General features: G+C 37.3%; 7 protein-coding genes and 1 non-coding gene across 8 annotated transcripts; 7 read left to right on the forward strand and 1 right to left on the reverse strand.

The window, feature by feature from the left end:
- Positions 1–81: 81 nt before the first annotated feature.
- BRETT_001275 (uncharacterized protein) lies at positions 82–1,437 on the forward strand (the record flags this gene model as incomplete). The annotated part of the gene is made up of 1 exon (XM_041279830.1): positions 82–1,437. One exon carries the CDS (start codon positions 82–84, stop codon positions 1,435–1,437), a length of 1,356 nt encoding a protein of 451 aa, XP_041138044.1.
- A 247-nt stretch (positions 1,438–1,684) lies between these two features.
- BRETT_001276 (uncharacterized protein) lies at positions 1,685–2,254 on the forward strand (the record flags this gene model as incomplete). Its single annotated transcript, XM_041279831.1, has 2 exons — positions 1,685–1,936; positions 2,012–2,254. The coding sequence occupies 2 exons, from the start codon at positions 1,685–1,687 to the stop codon at positions 2,252–2,254; spliced, it is 495 nt and encodes a 164-aa protein (XP_041138045.1).
- Positions 2,255–3,041: 787 nt separating this feature from the next.
- Positions 3,042–4,238, forward strand: BRETT_001277 (uncharacterized protein; the record flags this gene model as incomplete). Its single annotated transcript, XM_041279832.1, has 1 exon — positions 3,042–4,238. One exon carries the CDS (start codon positions 3,042–3,044, stop codon positions 4,236–4,238), a length of 1,197 nt encoding a protein of 398 aa, XP_041138046.1.
- A 758-nt stretch (positions 4,239–4,996) lies between these two features.
- Positions 4,997–7,198, forward strand: BRETT_001278 (uncharacterized protein; the record flags this gene model as incomplete). The annotated part of the gene is made up of 1 exon (XM_041279833.1): positions 4,997–7,198. One exon carries the CDS (start codon positions 4,997–4,999, stop codon positions 7,196–7,198), a length of 2,202 nt encoding a protein of 733 aa, XP_041138047.1.
- Positions 7,199–7,932: 734 nt separating this feature from the next.
- Positions 7,933–10,635, forward strand: BRETT_001279 (uncharacterized protein; the record flags this gene model as incomplete). Its single annotated transcript, XM_041279834.1, has 1 exon — positions 7,933–10,635. The coding sequence occupies one exon, from the start codon at positions 7,933–7,935 to the stop codon at positions 10,633–10,635; it is 2,703 nt and encodes a 900-aa protein (XP_041138048.1).
- Positions 10,636–11,358: 723 nt separating this feature from the next.
- Positions 11,359–13,125, forward strand: BRETT_001280 (uncharacterized protein; the record flags this gene model as incomplete). Its single annotated transcript, XM_041279835.1, has 1 exon — positions 11,359–13,125. One exon carries the CDS (start codon positions 11,359–11,361, stop codon positions 13,123–13,125), a length of 1,767 nt encoding a protein of 588 aa, XP_041138049.1.
- Positions 13,126–13,450: 325 nt separating this feature from the next.
- On the reverse strand, positions 13,451–13,523 carry BRETT_001281. Its single transcript has one exon. It is a non-coding gene; the product is annotated as a tRNA-Arg (tRNA).
- A 2,858-nt stretch (positions 13,524–16,381) lies between these two features.
- Positions 16,382–17,983, forward strand: BRETT_001282 (uncharacterized protein; the record flags this gene model as incomplete). The annotated part of the gene is made up of 1 exon (XM_041279836.1): positions 16,382–17,983. One exon carries the CDS (start codon positions 16,382–16,384, stop codon positions 17,981–17,983), a length of 1,602 nt encoding a protein of 533 aa, XP_041138050.1.
- Between the last annotated feature and the right edge of the window lie 32 nt (positions 17,984–18,015).

The raw sequence follows: 18,015 nt of genomic DNA on the forward strand, positions 1-18,015 counted from the left end.
ACAGAAAGAAGTTCCTTCTGACTGATTATTGAGAATTCCATCGTTTGTTCCTAAGGCACATTTACTGGTTGGCGCTTAGTAATGGCCAGACAAATTCACAAGGAAACTAGGGTGGTATCTGAGCCGGTCTCATTTCCCAGTATTCCAAAATTGCATAGCGTAAGCCGAAATGCAAACGCAAGAAGATGCGTTTCCTCAGATGAGTTTATATCACAGTTTAGCAGAGGTAATATTAGTGACGAAAATAGTTGCAATGAGATGTGGCATTCTACAACTTCTAGCAAGCGTAGAAGTCGAATACGACGATTTTTCACGAAGCTGAGTGCGAACGGAGAGGGGAAATCTTCCCGAACTAAAGAAAAAGAGAGAGTTGTTCTTTTCAGCTGTAAGAAAGCGAGAATTACAGCATACAATATTGATGGGTGTAATTCGCATATTAAAAGCACGCAAGGCTCGTTGCTTGCCCAGGGAGAATTTCAGATATACGAATTGGGAGCCAATCGGACAACATACTTCATTTGTGGGCAAGTTGTCCATCCAGTAATGAAGTGCCTGAAAATCTTTAGAGCTGGACCAAAGACTTTTGTGCTGCCGTTATATAATCCGGAAAGATACTGGAAAATTGACTTAGAAACTGCTAACTCTAACGAATTGGCTATTCTTGAATGTGTTCTTAGATGTGTTTGTGAGTACAAGGATTTATCCGTTAGTGGCTTTGATGATGCTAGTGATGGTCCGAAAGATTATGACTCCAGTTTGGACTCCGATAATGCAACGGTCGTTTTAAATAAGCTTGATCTTGATAGTGATAAATCTTTGGGCAATAGTGAGGTTCAGAACTCTGTGGAGTCTGATTTGGTTGCTTCTGAAGGTGACTACCTGTCTACGATGAACGAGAATGAAAGTATTACAAGAGACACTTCTGCCTCTATAATTGTCTCATCATCACCTATTAATGCAAAAAAGCACGTTGTCTTTCAGCCAATTCCATTAAGGCCCAGCTCGGGGGCATCTATGGACTCCGTTCTCTCTAAATTCGAAAGAATTGATATATGCGCTCCAAATAGTCATACTTACCACGATGATCAAGTTTTCCATGACCTAAGAAAGGTTTCCCATGATGATTTAAGAACAGTGGATTCACCAGAGACATGTTCGTGGATGGATCCGCAAAATTGCAAGTCTGAGGGCAGAAATATCAATAAGCGGTATTCGTTGACCTTCAAGAGCATAAGGCCAAAATCTGTGTCGATAACGTTGCCGTTAACAATCGGGGAGTTGGAGAAGTCCAAAGGCTCTTCCAATTGTAGGAAGCTAGTAGGAGCGGACATAGTGAAAAATTCGCTCATTGTCGGCAAGTTGAAAGAGGAAAGCCAAAGAAATGAGCAAGATCATAAAGGAAAAATCAACAGCTGGAGCAGGTTCTTCGGCTGGTAGAGTAGGTGAATATATAAAATGTGTATCATATGCAGGTAGTTGTCTTGCTCTTATATAAAGGCATTTATAAAATTACTCAGAGTTTTGCTGTCCGGATTTACTTACTTATAGACTCACTTATCTACCGAGGGAAAAAAATAAATAAAAAGAAATAAAATATAAATACATGAAGTAAAACCACACCCCCGTACTTTATTTCCCTTTACCAAGTTACCCAAATCTTTTATTCAATCTTGATTGCCCAAAAATGTCTTACAGTAAACAAAACGTATCGTCTTTGAGTAGCACCCCAGCAATTTCTAGTGTTACGCCGATGACTGGTACAGTTCAAAGTCTGGTAACTGGTGATAGTTCGGCTCAGGAACAAAGAGATGCCGAAATCAGCCATGAAGCTGATGTCATTAGGGAGCTACAAGATGTAGAATTGTTACCGATACTATTAGACTTGGTTGAAAGCTTGAGAATGGGAAAGTTGGCACCCAAGGACTTTGATAATGCAGTAAGTTGATTATGCTCAAATATCCTTCGGGCAATATTTTGTGAGTATACTAACACAGAGACGAATTTTAAACAGGCCGGACGTATTAGGGTGCTGCTTGCAAGAGGAAAAGCTTTAGTAAATCAAATAAGTGGGCTTAGTGAATCTCCAGAGGCGGGGATCGAGAAGGTTGGCGAGCTAGAGGACCGAATGGAAAGAAAAAGAGCCATTTTGGAAGAATTTCATAAGGAAGTTAACAAGAATTTTGGAAACAGCAAACAAACTAAAGCGGATGAACATGCAACAGTTGATTATGAAGGCAAGATGGATGTAAATTGATTGTGAATGATGGGAACATACAATTTTATACTTTACTAAACGAATATTAATCGCACAATGCTATAACATTTTCATTGGTTTGCTTCGACTTTATTGTAGCGAAACTGAATCTTAGAAAAAGAAAGCTATTGCTAATTTGTAACGAAATGATAAATTTATGGACTTAGCTCTACTGGATATTTGTATATATGTAAACACCGTAGAGTGTGGCAATAGAGTTTGTGCGGGGTGGGCCCAGGTAGCGCCGGGGATAATTCTAATTGGCTTCTCCACGAAATATTTAAATGCCTACGTAATTCGAAACGAGGAAGGGAGAGGGTACTAAGAAAAAACTGGTAAAGGAAAATTTTGTGGATTGCATGAAAAAAAATTAACATGTATCCGGTAAAGCTAATGAAAAAAAGACAGTCAGAAGCATCCGAGAAAAAAAAAACTGAGCGAATAATAAATAATTTCTTAGTGAATTTCAATCCATATCATATTTCTTCACCAGTCATTGCTAGTGCAAGTTCATTCTTCCAGTGTTATTGAATTTGTGTTTGTAACCAGCCCAGAATCTGAAGCATTCATACGTTTTAGTCACATTTTTGTGGAGTATATTATTGAGAAATTGACAGTGAGACGTGTATAGTCATCCGAATCGCAACTAAACCCAACATTGTTAACTGTTCCCATCAAGTTAACAGAATAGAAAAATCAGGTTGGCCGCAGATCAGAAGAATCACACAATATTTGCATTGAAATAGAAAATATTTGCACGTTGCATATAAATAAAGTATAAAGAAATATGTCTGAAGCTTCATCTTCCACACAATCGTCTTCAGGCTTCAATCTAGGCCAGCTTAGTAAAGCGTTGTCTCCAATCAAATCCTTAGTTTCTCAGGGAGAGTTGAACAAGGAGAATGATGCTGATCATGGTGGATTCTGGTCGTCAAACCCGATTTTCCAGTTTGTCAATAATGTTGCTACCACTATTTCATCCCACAGGCAGTCTTTGGACTTGATTAATCCAGGCACGATGGAAAATTTGAACAAGGAGGTTGAGAAGGATGTCTTTTTGACCCAATACGAGTTCTCTGGTCTCAGGGCTGATCTCAGCAAGACTTTCGCCATGAAACCTTTGTTCCAGGTGAGTCACAGCTTTTCCACTGGTGGAAAATCACCAGCTTACGCCTTTGCCGGCATGTTTGCCAGCGATGATTCTTTTATTCAAGGTACAATCGACAACGAGCTTTCGCTTACCGGTAGACTGAACTACGCATGGAATAAAAGTAACATTTCCAAGGTCACACTTCAGTTGGCAGCAGGACAACCTCCAATGTGTCAAATTGAACAGGACTACCAGGCAAATGACTTCTCTTTGAATTTCAAGACGTTAAACCCAGACTTCTCTGGTGCCTCTTTCAACGGTGTCATGGTTGGTTCTATTTTGCAGTCCATCACTCCAAAGTTTGCCTTAGGTATGGAGACTGCTTATTCGGCAATGCAGCCTGGTATGCCTGGCGATGCTGGAATCTCATTGGTTGGTAGATACAATAACAAAAACTGGATTGCATCTGCTCAGTTGCAGGCTCAGGGTGCTTTGACTGCAGCCTTTTGGAAAAAAGTCTCAGATCATGTCGAAGCTGGTATTGAAACCACTCTTCAAGCCTCTTATCAGCCTGTTATGAGCTCTATGATGACACCAACCATGCAAGCTGTCCTTGATGCTGACACCACTATTGGTGCCAAGTATGAGTTCAGACAATCCATCTACAGAGGTCAATTAACCTCTAACGGTGTTGCTTCATTCATGCTCGAGCACAGAATTCTTCCAACTTTGGGTTTGACTTTCACTGCATCCATCGATCAGCTCAAAAACACCTCAAAGATGGGTCTGGGACTTCAAATCGAAACTGCCGGCTCTGAGGATGTTATGATGATGCAAAATGGCCTGGTTGATGCTGATGGAAATCCTGTTCCCGGTGCTCCACAAATGGCATAAATCCAAGAACCTTTCTTGGTTGTTAATTAACGAGATGCTCTAACATTTTCAGGTACATCTTTTTTTTTTCAATTTAAAGTGTGTCTTGAATGTTTGCTGCTTTCTTTTTTTGTTCTGACGGTGATAATCACGTATTAAATAGGGTGAAGGATTTTAGCACAAGGTGTTCCTTTTTATCTGCTTTTTCTCGGAGAGAATTGTCATATATTGGCATATACGGTATGTTTCATTCTTACGCTCGGATTTCCGTTTTCTAGATTTGTCTCTTCAATGTGACATCGTACCATTGTGAGTGCTGCCGATTGTCCTATATCATTCTTTCAATCTGTCAATATCCTGATATTCCTTTTCTAAATTTTTTTTTCCCCCTCTCAGTTTGCTTTGTACTCATCTTTTTGCTCTATTTTTTATATCCATGTACATATATGTATTCTTATACCGTTTCTGGATCATATAAATGCAAGATATTAGTTTTGGTAGACAGAAAGACAGCGCTGTATGGTTAGGTGTATGGATGTTGTAATGTTTTTGCAATTTTAAAATCGCGCGCTCTTGGTATCCAAAAAATTAGGAAATAATAGGAAAAAGGTCATGACGATAAAGAAATAAATAAGATTATGCGCTATGAAGGGGTGAGCCAACGTGAAACATCTGTTGTATTATAAGGAGAGTTTATTGTGACTTCAATTGTTCAGAAAGTGGGGTGCTTTATTCTTTATTTTTCCCTAGAATTTGCCTTTTTCTGCAAACCAGAGTAAATGTCATCAGTACGACAAGAGGATATTAAAACTGCACAAACATCAGAACAGCCCGATGAGGATATAAAAGCTAGTAGTGCACAAAAGAACAAGCAGGAATATTTAGAACGAAATGGAAAACTTGAAGTGCCAGTTCAGGAAAACGAGATGAAAGCAAAAGAAATGACGACTGAGGAATTGGAAACGTATTTGTATGAGCACATTAATCACATTGCTGGAAACAAAGAAACTGAACCTCACGAAGAGAATAAAAATGAAGTCGAGCCACAGTCTAATATACTTTATGATTCATTAACAAGACAAGAAAAGTCTACGTTGAGATATATTGAAAGAAGTGACGTTCCAAATTATAATCAGCATGTCGTCAAATTAAGTAAGGAGGCGGGAGATCCAATAGATAAGATCCTTGAAATCACCGTTCTCATTTTGCTGAGAAACCTGGGCATTGATAGCACAACACACAGTGCTCTTCATGACATGACTGAGCTTTCAATTTTATATATGGGCGTGCTATTTAAGGATCTTCACAAGTATACAGAGATTCAACGTCGTAGAAAAGCATCGAAAGCCGATTTGCTTTTGCTTTTGAAAGAGGGTTATTTTGGACTAAGAGGTATTGTTTCTGAATTCAATAGGTCGAAAAAGGTTGATCCTAAATACAAGAAGTACATTCACAGGCTTAATCATCAAGCGAAAGCTTGCTTTGAGTCAGCTACCAAGTCAGGGAATGATGAGCCGTCAAAAAGCAGTCCTGACTTTGTTTTCTTTCATAAGCAGCCTCGAATAGTACCGTCGGAAAGTAGGAAAAGTTATATTCCTAAATGGATGCCAGAACTTCCTCCAGGATATACATATAAATCTACACCTACGTATTCAGAGTACATGACGGATCCTAAGGAGTTGAGGAGCAAATTGATTGCAGAAGGACGATTAGGTGAGAAAGCTCTCCACAATATAAAAATTGCTGTTGATGGCTCAGAATCGGATAAATCTGTTCATTCATTAACATCTGAGGATGATTCTGGCAATGAGTCTGCAGAAAGTGAGAAGGAAGAAAGTTTCCAGCAGACGAGTGAAAAGTCAAATTTGAGCGCAGAACCTTCAAGTGCGTTGAAGAATGATCAGAGTACTTCAGATGCCTTTGAACATCATCTGTTTGATACAAAATTTCAGAGATCGGATGAGAAATCGTCTAAGTTATCTGGTCAAATGTCCGGTGAAGAAACCAATCAAACCGGTAATATGATTCCAGAGGAAAAAAATTATACTGGTCTTATTTCTGAGTTGAAGAATCCGGAAAAAGAAAATCAGGAAGGTTCTGATATTCTGAAAAAGCAGGAGCCAAGTCCGGCCAGTCCTATTATTGCGGATGGAGTTGTTGAAAAAACGGGTGAGCAGAATGTGACCGCTAATAAATCAAAATTGACAAATAACGGTATTTCGAAAGATGGGGACAAAGACAAGAATTTCGATATAATGAAATACGCAGAGAAAAGACTAGGAATTCTTTCAAAGAGAAAAAAGGCTGCAAAGAAGAAATTGGATGAAAGACAAACTTCAGAGGAAGCTGTTTTAGGAAAGTATCTTGGATCGTATACACAATACGAACGGTTTCCTGATAATTACAGTGATGTTTTATCCAAGTATTATGAAGATACCTTCAATGACGTTGGTAGAAATCTCAGGCATCAAAGAAAAAGGCGGTTAAGGAGAATTGCGATGGAAAAAGAAAAGAAAAGAAAAATGGATATCGAGAGCCAAATCAAAGAAAAATCTAATAGCATTGAGGTCGGTGGCTTCAGTGAAAATATGGATACAAATATTGATGAAGATGTCGATTTTGAAATGGAGTTTTCTGATGCTGAAGCTATTGATAATGATATGCAAGAGCTAGAAAATAAACTGGAAGGGGCAAGTAACGAGGTTAATAAATATTCTGTTGACGATGGTTCAGAAAGGCAAAAAGAAGTAACCAAAAGCACTCATGATGTCGAAAATTACCTTGAAAGACAAACGACACATCAAACAGATAAGAAGCAGATTAATCCGAATGATGAAATAGACGCTCAACATGAAGTTTTGGCCAAAAGTGTATCAGAGCAAGGTACAACCGATCAAGATGAGCAGCCATCAGCACCCGAAGGGCACTCGTTTAAAAAGATTAAACTTTCTTTAAAGTTGAAGTCACCGAGTGAGAAATAAATCATTGTATGATAATAAGTATAATTTTGTAACATTACAGACAATAAAATTTGAAGGTAATCCTGAAAAAAAGCTTACTTAAGCTGAGTGTTGGAGGAAATTATTTGTAAAGTCGATGATTGATGCCATTTTTCTCCCCTTTTTCTTTCATAAACTTTTTTTTCCCGCCTCTCCTTTATTTTCAAATCGCATTTTTCCCCTTCACCTAAATCTCTCCACAGATGCTTTTCCCCATACAATCATAGTCGCATCACTTCTGGAATCAGAGAAACCGAGTACATTTATAATTCTTTGGCCTGTTCTGAAAGCAGCTTTTTTTTTAATTTCATATATATATATATATATATATTTACACTGTTCCAGGCGTCTACATTGTCCTTGAGTTTAAGTTTTGCATTACTTGAAATCAGGAAACTTTTCAACTGTGGTAAAAGCTTGGTCTGTACATTCAAAAATAGTTTATTTTCATCGGACTTTATGTACATTCAGGATTATCCGTCAAAGTTTGGTCTGAAGGTATTATAAGCACTGATCAGCTTTACTTGTTTTGGTTTTACAAAGACGGTTCTGGTGAATCAGAGGAAAAGCATAGTCGCATATTTCATTTTCGCATCGGCCTTCGTTTCGTCATCAAGCATTTTTGTTTCATCCGCCTTTTTTTCACTGTTTTTCGTTCAAACCTTCATTGGTTGCCTTCTGATATTTCGATATTTTATTTTGATTCATCCCTCAGCATGCAAGATAGTACTTCTGTGTATCTTCCATCAAAGTTGCCGTATCCCCTAAAGGTTGGGAAGATAATGGCAAAGGAAGGTGAAGATATTGATAAGCGCACTAAAATTTTTACATATCGCTATTCTGACTATGAACCCGTTCCACTAAGTAAGCAAGATCAGGATGATGATAATGATGAAGGTAACAATAGGAAAAAGGTTAAAGTTGAGTATGTTGGAACTTATGAATGCCCGTTGGCAGGAACAATCAAGCAAATCAATGTGAAACCGGATGACATTATAGAAGACAGTTCAAAAAGCATTATTGAAATAGTAGAGCCTTGTACTCATCCAATTCAGTATGGTGGGTTATGTGCACTTTGTGGCAAAGCTGTGGATGAAGACGACTACACGGGCTTCAAAGATAAAGACAGAGCGCCTATTTCTATGGCCCATGGAACTACAAACTTGAAAGTTTCTGCCAAAGAGGCTGTTAACATTGAAAAAGGATCAACCGAACGCTTGATTAAGGATAAAAAACTATCGCTGGTTGTTGATCTAGATCAGACGGTTATACATGCAACTGTTGATCCAACTGTTGGTGAATGGATGAACGATCCAACCAATCCAAATTATGAGGCCCTTAAGGAGGTTAAATCATTTTCTTTGGAAGAGCCGGCCATAGTTCCGCCGGGATACAACGGGCCACCATTACCACCAAATATTCGATGGTATTATATAAAGCTCCGGCCTGGATTGCATGAATTTCTAGAAAAGGTATCGAAATTATACGAAATGCATATCTACACGATGGCAACAAGATCCTACGCGAAGGAAATCAGCAAGATTATTGATCCAGACGGTATATATTTTGGTGATCGGATTCTCTCCAGGGACGAAAGTGGTTCTTTAACACAAAAATCACTAAAGCGTCTTTTCCCTGTTGATACTTCCATGGTTGTTGTCATCGATGATCGTGGTGATGTTTGGAACTGGTCTCCCAATTTAATTAAAGTTGTGCCGTACGACTTTTTCGTTGGTATTGGAGATATTAATTCCAGTTTTTTACCTCGCCAGCAAGCTTTATTGGGGCCCTCAAAAAGACGAAAGTCAGTGGATATTCTTGAAGAAAAGATGCATGGAGATGATTCAGATGATGGTGAAGAAGATGATGATAAAAAGCCCGACCCAAAAAAGCTTATGGCTGAGGCCAAGGCCTCTTCAACAACTGAATCTGCCATTGATGACGAAGATGATGTTGATACAAACAGCATGAGTGAAGGTGATATCAAGAATGGTTACACAAATAATTCCGTAGGATCAAATAATACCGGACATTCTACAAATTCCGCGAACGACAAATCATTTAATCCCGATTTCATTGATGCTGATATTATGGTAGAGGATGAAAGCACACAAAAGATAGAAAACCCGAACAAGAGTACAGAACAGAATACTCAAAAGAGTCTATCACTAAACACCGCAAAGGCAACTAAAATAACTTCTGAAGTTGATAGTAAAACGCACGGCTCGCAGGAGCACTCCAATCATGTAAACGTGTCTGTGAAAAATAGTAGTTCTTCTCCTGTGGAAAGAATGGTGGAATTAGGTGAAGGTGAAGATAATGGTGAACTCCTGGCAATGCAAGCGAATGAACGATCGACCGCATTGGAGCAGCAACAACAAGAAAGACCTTTAGCCAAACTGCAGCAGAATTTGGAGAAAATTCTCCAAGAAGAGGAGACAAAGGACTCATCCGAGAGTTCCAGTGTTCCTAGTGTCGCAACAACTGACGAAAGAGAATCGCATAATTTACTTTGTGATGACGATACAGAGTTGCAAACGTTGGGTAAAGCATTGACGAAGATTCATGATAAATTTTATTTGGAAAAGGAGAGGGATGTGGCTTCTGCTGAAGTTCCAGACGTCAAAGATATTATGAACACTATGAAGTCTGTAGTCTTTCAAGGATGTGTGTTTTTGTTAAGCGGAATTTTACCGTTGGGTACACCTTTGGATTCAGCCGATATTGTGATATGGGCAAGATCGTATGGTGCCCAATTTGTTTCCGAGTACAGTACTTCTGTTACCCACGTTATATGCAAGAATCCCACCACATTTAAGGTTAGGTTGGCAAAATCGGTTGACCCAAATGTACAGATTGTGAATCCTGACTGGTTGTTTAAATGTATGTCAATGTGGAGACGTGTTCCAGAGGAAGATTATACTGTTCAAGTAACAAGTTTAATGGGTAAAGAGCAAGTTGATAACTTTCTGAAATATCACAATCATATTGATAATAATCCAGACGGAACATTTGACACCTCAAATCTGGACTGGGATGAGATTGATGAGGAGATGAGGGAGTTTATGGGTCCTGAATATGATGAGTTAGAAAGTGACAGTGATACAAAAGAAGAGCATGAAAATAGTGATGTTAATAATGAATCAAACGGTATTGTAGGATCGGAGGAGAAAAAAGATGCAAAGGCTACAGATGATGGAAGTAAAGATTCGCCATCCTTAAAAAGTGATCTTTCAGATATGTCTGAGGATGAATACGAAAAGCAGGTTCTCGGGGATCTCGCAGACTTAGAAGAAGAAGGGGAAGAAGGTTCAATAAACACAGATAGTTCAAATGATGCTTCTTCGGTCAAATCGTCTAGTCAGGCTTCTTCAGAGACTGGAGAAACGGCCGACGTTTACCAAAAAGTTAATGTTTGATGCTCTTGAAAAGAGGAAAGGCGAATCATGGATAATTGATCAATTATATATGTGTGTACAGTTAATTGTGCAAGAGTGTAAAATGAAAAAAATAAAAAATAAAAGGGGAATCAAATCAAATTTTTCTGATAGTTAGGTATTTGTGTATTTCACGATTCCATACCGTATACCTCAAATCAATCGAACTATACCCGAATAGGAATTGTATTTTTAAATTACCATTTTTTTCGGCTCTGGTGTCAGTCAATGTTGTATTCGGCGGGGTGTGATTGAAGTTCTCGGGAACAAAATTTGTTATTTACTCACTGCTAGCCTACCCTCCTTTTTATTTTTTATTTCATTTTTTTGGCGCGTATACGCGAGGGAAAATCGACAATCAGAATCTTAGTTATTCAATGTTCTGAATTGAAGCTAAGCGTATTATGTAGTGTCCGCATTTTTCTCTTTAGGATCGGTCCGTACGTATAAATAAATTGTGCTTTTCTTTTCTTTTCTTATATTTGTATATTAAGTACAGTATCACATTCTCTCCAGTAGTGTTATTCAATTCGGGACGTCAACATTCGGTTCCGTAATTTGTTGTTTTTCACTGTCGAGTTAATCCGTTGGTATTCGTTTCACGTTAGGCTTAAACTATAGCTCTTATCCTTTTTTTTTTGTTCAATCTGCTGTCGAGTTTCGTTTCCAAATTTTTTACGGCATAATACACGGATAGCACGGATAATGGAAACAGAACCACAAAAGACACCACAGTTTATTCAAATTGTGGCATCCATAGCATCAAGGGCATGGTATTCCCTAATAACATTATGCGGCAAGCTTCCAGGAGGAGAATATGTGATTAATTATGTTCGTGCCTCTCATAAGAATGATCCTTGGAGAACCTTCTTGGAAATACTTCTTGCTTTACTTGCAATTAGGTATTTTCTGGCATCTAGATACTCTCAAGATGAAAAGGACAAAGTTTCACTGACTGAGAAAGAGGTTGATGAATTAATTGATGATTGGGTTCCTGCTCCTATTGTTCCGAAGCTTAGAAAGGACGAAAGATGGCAGCTTGATTCAATTCCACTTATACATGGCCCGGCTTCGACTCGTGTCACAGTTGAGGATCCTCACACGGGTAAGAAGACTTCAGATGTTTTGAACTTCACTTCCAAGGACTTTCTTTGTATGGGAACGAATAGCAAAGTTAAGGAGGAATCTATCAAGGAGATGAGAGCCGCTGGTGTTGGTGCTTGTGGCCCTCCAAATTTCTATGGTACTCAGGATGTCCATGTTCGTGTTTGCGAAGATCTAGCAAAGTTTCTTGGCGCAGAAGAAGGTATCATTTATGGTCAGGATTACTGTACACCCACCTCTGTTCTTCCATGTTTCCTCAAGCGTGGTGATATTGTTGTTGTGGATGGTGGTGTTAGATTGGCACTACAAAAAGCTGCTTTGATTTCGCGTTGTGACGTTGAATGGTTTAATCACAACGATCTTGATCATTTAGAACAAATTCTCTCAAATCTGGAGGATGATTTGAAAGATGGTCCTCTAAATCGCCGTTTTATTGTTACGGAAGGTTTGTTCGAAAATTTTGGTGACTCTCCAGATTTAAAACGTTTAGTCGAGATTAAAAATCACTATAAGTTCCGTTTATTCCTTGATGAGACAAATTCTGTGGGTACTCTCGGTCCGAATGGAAGAGGCTTACCTGAGGTCTATGGTATTCCGAGAACAGAGATTGAAATTACCGTTGGTTCTATGGCTCAATCGCTGGGTTCAAGTGGTGGTTTCTGTGTTGGATGTCACGATATGATTTATCATCAAATTCTTTCCTCAAATGCCTACGTTTTCTCTGCCTCGTTACCACCTTACTGTGCGACGGCGGCTTCTACGTCAATTCATTTAATTGAGGATGCTGAAAATAAAGATGACCCTAGTAAGTCTAATCCTTTGATCAAGCCTTTGAAGGATAACAGCAAACTTCTTCATAGGCTTTTTAATGAGTCCAATTCCCTAAAGAATCTTATATTTGTTAGATCAACCGGATACTCTCCCGTCCTTCATATGAGGATTAATTCAAACCTTCGTAAATCTTTGGGACTTCCCGAAGGTTATGGCGGTCCAGGTTCATTCGTCAGTAAAGCCGTTAAAAGGGGACACGAAAGCAAGTATTTTGATGTTCAATATAACACTGAGAATTATGTCTTGCAACAGGTTATAAATAAGTGTTTGGACGATAAAGTTTTGATTACAAGATCAAAACGTGTCTTGCACCATGAACTCTTACCTGTTGTTCCCGAACTTATACTCCATTCTAATTCAAAGTTCACAGAGGAAGATATAAAGCATGCATACAATGTGATTGAAAAGGCAACTATTGATGTGCTCGGCAATCTTAATAAGGAAAGGTTCGATCAGTATACTAAAGAATTATTAGAGTGTGAATTCTCGAGAATTTCTGCAACTATACCAATGCATATACATCATTTGACACTCTAATTGACCTAATTAATATTTCATGTGACAAACTTATCTTTCTGATAACTGTTTCATTTCTACATATATTTTTTTCTTACTTTCTTTCTCAAACATTTTAATGTCCTGTGAAGGTCCTTTTTGTATAACTTTTTCTTAATTCCTTTCCCGCTCTATCTATGATTTGTCCCGAGAGGATGGCTCCAGGATCTAATAACACAATAATTAATATCATATATCATATTAACACCTAATCAAAGTACAGTTTCATTATTCGTAACTAAAACCAAAGAAATGGTTCCTTGAAAAAAATAAATGAAAAAATAATGGTCAATATTAAATATTGGAACTCCCCCTGCAGGACTCGAACCTGCAACCTTTTGGTTCGTAGCCAAACGCGATGACCATTACGCTAAGAGGGAAGCTCTTGATATCGTTTATCAAAGAATTCATATGGCATTATATTTCAAAATGAATTATTTTTAATTATTCACATTGAATACCGGATGAGTGTTTGTCGGAGTTAAGAGAGACCTTTTTGTCAGAGTATATAAATCCCGTGTGACATTTTTATCTGCTTAATTGCTCACATATCTCTGTGCCGTAGCACTACCGAGCACGCAGATGCCCAAGGTTATGAACGAGATTGGCCATATAGTTTGGATATAGAAAAGACTTCTGTTGCATAGAATGACCCCATAACAAAATAGGGTCCTTACGAACACGTTTGTAATTCAGCGAGAACCCGAAGATTACTCTTGGTTTCAGCTGAAGGTTCACTTCAAGATGGATTTCCTTATATGAATATGTATTGCAAATTACACAATAAAGTCGTCATTCCTTATAAGAGACACATAGTATATAAGGAAAAAGTAGTACATACATATAAAAGATATTTTTCTACAGAAGTAACATAGGTCATTCTCAGCCGAAAGTAGATTAGGGAGAAATTTACCCGCAAATTATTTCTTATATCTGTCTAAACATTAATTTGATTCACATATTATAAATCAAATACCGGTTGAACCTTTATGTGTTATTACAATATAAGACATTATTATAACTCATAGGATCCGACACAAACCTTGTCTTTTTCTGAGTTGCGGATTTTACTTGTTTCTTACGGAAAATATTTTTCTCATGTAAAACCTCAATTTTTGTTTATTATTCTTACTAAGACCTCGAATGTTTGTGTGTATTTCTACTTAGATGTTAAAAACGAAGATACATCCAGCAGGACTGCAGACTAACTTTCCCTATTTTTACATCAAGACAACTTGTTTGTGTGAATCTAATTTGATTGGGAAATTAATTTATACCAGTTCTTTTTCATTGGAAAACCCCAGGATGATTTCGTTTATAGCTGTCAAAATAATAAAGCTCTCGAACAATGGAGTTGAAGTAAGGAAAGATGGTATTGTTATATCATCTGATTAATACGAGAACTACATTTATATAAAGTGAAGATATTCCCTTTTGTATATCATTATACATACTATTTATTATATACTACAATAAATATCGAAATACTATATAAATCTGGTAACATTAACTTTAACAATAGCTACCTTACATTTGTCCACTTGGAGTTATATGCATGAGATTTAGGAATAAACCCTGAATTATATTTTGTAGTTTTAAATAAACAATTGACAAATGGTTCAAAAGTTAATTATTAACTTTTCTTTAACAATTTCAAAAATCAGATTAGTATCAAACATTGATCTATTCCATGATTTTGAATCAAAAAACAAGTTTTCTTTTAAATACCAATTGGTTTTATTAACTAAAAATATGTACATATTTATGATTATTATTTACTTATGGAAAATATCTCAAAAGCAGCAGAAACCCCACTTTCATACCAAATTGTATCTGAAACATCTGATTTATAGTGGAGGACATACAACTTTGTAAAACAACCTTTGCCGCAATAAAATATTAAGCCAAAGCATGTTCCACATACTTAATTGTTATAACAGAGGTATAAGTACCGACATTTGAAGGGACTGAGTGAAAATATATATATATATATATATGCAGATAGAGGTAATAATTTGTATTTTAAACACCAATTTACTATTTCCTTTTAGTCAATAAAGCAGTCGGTCGCACTGAAACTAATTATAGTAATGGACGTTTTTTGAAACGTCCATTACAGAAAGAAACCAATGAGTACATTCATAATGTCAAATTAAACAAGGCACATAAATAATTTAAGATGCTCCATTAAATCTTCATTGATGAGTTCAAACATAGCAGAGTAAAATGGTATCACAGTATCAAAATAAGTATGACTGTTTGAAGCAGAAATAAGCCCGATAAGACTAGTAGGGCAAGAACTGAAATATATTTTGCATGATGCGTTTGATAAACCTTTTTGTAAAAAGAGTTTTTCGAAGACTACCTACTCATTACATTACATATACTGCTTGAGAGAATTCATAGTATTCGTGGATAAAAAAATTAAGTACATGACTATTAAGACTATTTGTGCAACTAAAAAAAATTGGATAGGAATGGAGCACTTTCTTCATACAGTAACCGCTTGAAGCTCTTATCGTTGCACTGAGATAAAAACCAAAATAATAAATTCTTTTAACGAGGCTTAGTTTGTCAGGCTGCGGTAGCAAACATGCTTATAATAAACGTTGCTATTTATTTACCAGTTAACATTCCCCGCGAATATCCTTGCAGCATCGCAATCACATCGCGTTACTCTTCAAGTATCATTTTGAGTAAGCACTATTGTTGATTCAAGACAATGTTATAATAAGACTGGTGCTTTTCTCTAGCGTTACGATAAAAATACCTTAAACTTTTAATTTATCATTGCATTATCACTAAAGGCCACCCTTTCCCAAACAAATTGCTTAACGTTTCCACCATACTTCAAATCACCCATATGTTGTATATGATCATAACTTGCACGTTCCGAGATAATTAATCTGGATTGTTTATATATGTCCATTCTAATATTTACTAAAAATTCTTTGTATTTTTCACTTTTTGGTGGATGCCATATTTATTTGTGTTGATCTTTCAAATTTTTTTCAATCACTCGATCTCAAAGGAAAGATCTCCATGAATACTAAACAAATATCGTATCCGTCACAATACTATTATTTCCGCTTAAATTGAGCTTTTCTTTGTAGAATCTTCACAAATATAACACAGAGGTTGGAATCCTTTCACAGCAGTGTTCTGTTTCATATCACCACCAACAGGTAATCATTATCTTTCTCTCTATTTCATACCTCACTGCCATTTTTGCTCCATCATGAAACTTGAAATATCGCTGCTAAAAATACTCCTAATTGCAGCACTTCCTATACTAGCTGAAGCATTTATACCAATATTTCCAACATTCATTGAAGAGGACAAGAAATTCACCGTTTCTTCAAAACAGAAGGCTCCATCATCTTTCAAGGCTATAGATAGATCTAATGCACAAACCAGTTCCAAAAAAAAAACTTCATCTAGGAAGGAAAATTTATCATCCTCTAATGATTCACAGTCAATTTTTATAGGGGATGGGATTTCATATCTTTATAGTGACGAAACAAATGAAGCTTTTTATGTGAATGCAGAAATAGGATCCTCTGCATACCCGTTGCTTCTCGATACCGGCAGTCCCTATTTATGGATTTATGGATCTAACTGTACAGATGCTGCGTGTACAGGGAAGACATTGTACGTTGCAAGCGAAGCTTCCAGATCAAATCAAGGAACATTTGACCTAAATTATAACGAAGGGAATGCATCTGGTACTATAAATTCGGATAATGTTACCGTGGCTGGTATCAAGGCCAATAATTTTTCGTTTGGTGTGGCTACAGACGTTCCTGATATTTTTCAATCTTACAACTTCAGCGGTGTGTTGGGTTTGTCTGCGAATGGCACATCAAAGGTACAGCTAGAAAATATAGTAGAGTTTTTTGAATCTCAAAAGAGCATATCACAGAATAAGTTTGCATTGTGTATGAAGAAGTACAATACGTCCACTGATGAAAATAACGCTGGCATTTTTGTCATTGGAAAAACTCATACAGAACTTTACGAGGATCCACTATACACTGTACCAACAATTAAAGAATCATCTAATCACTGGGAAGTTGTAATAGACAGCATATACATCGACGCGTTTAAAGCAACCTTTGATTCGATGTCAATCAACAATACTAGGAGCAGAACATCAAGAATTGGACTTATTGATTCGGGAACCACTTCTATAATTCTAACACCCAAAGATGCGGTCACTTTGCACTCATATTTTACAAATTCAGTCTCTGATGGAACACAGTATGCTATTTACTGCAATTCGACAATAAACATTGACCTAGAAATTGGAGGCCATAATTGGACTATCAGCCCCGAAGAATATTTAGGAGAATCATATGCAGAGGATTCAGGCCTCTATGGATATTGTGTTAGCAATTTCCAGGGATCAGATGTGACAGAAGATGGTGCATGGATTTTGGGTAACCTTTTTCTCAGCCATTATTACGTTGAGTTTAATTATGCGAGCTCCGAAATCGGATTTGCAGAGAGAAATGACAATATTGAAATAGAAAAATCATCCTCCACTCCAAATGTGAACGCCGAATCTGTTTCGGTCAGCAGTCCTTCTGGAACGTATCATTCGACTTCAACTACTTCAACGCTTTCATCCAATGCTTCATACTCAACTTTTAGCACAAAAGGTTCCAATAGTTCGAGTCTAACAAACAGCACTAGAGGATGCTCAACCAAACTTGAAACAACTTCAAAAAGTAGTTCAGTTTCAAAAGCAGGAGCTGCAATTGGCGACAATTCATTTACCACTTGTTGTTCGCTGCTTGCCCTAGCACAACTTCTTTTAAGTGCCTGTTTCCTTCTATAATATTGTACGATCTTTTAGACTCCTTCGTTTAT

Source organism: Brettanomyces bruxellensis, chromosome 8 (genome assembly GCF_011074885.1).
Source record: "Brettanomyces bruxellensis chromosome 8, complete sequence".
NCBI lineage: Eukaryota > Fungi > Ascomycota > Pichiomycetes > Pichiales > Pichiaceae > Brettanomyces > Brettanomyces bruxellensis.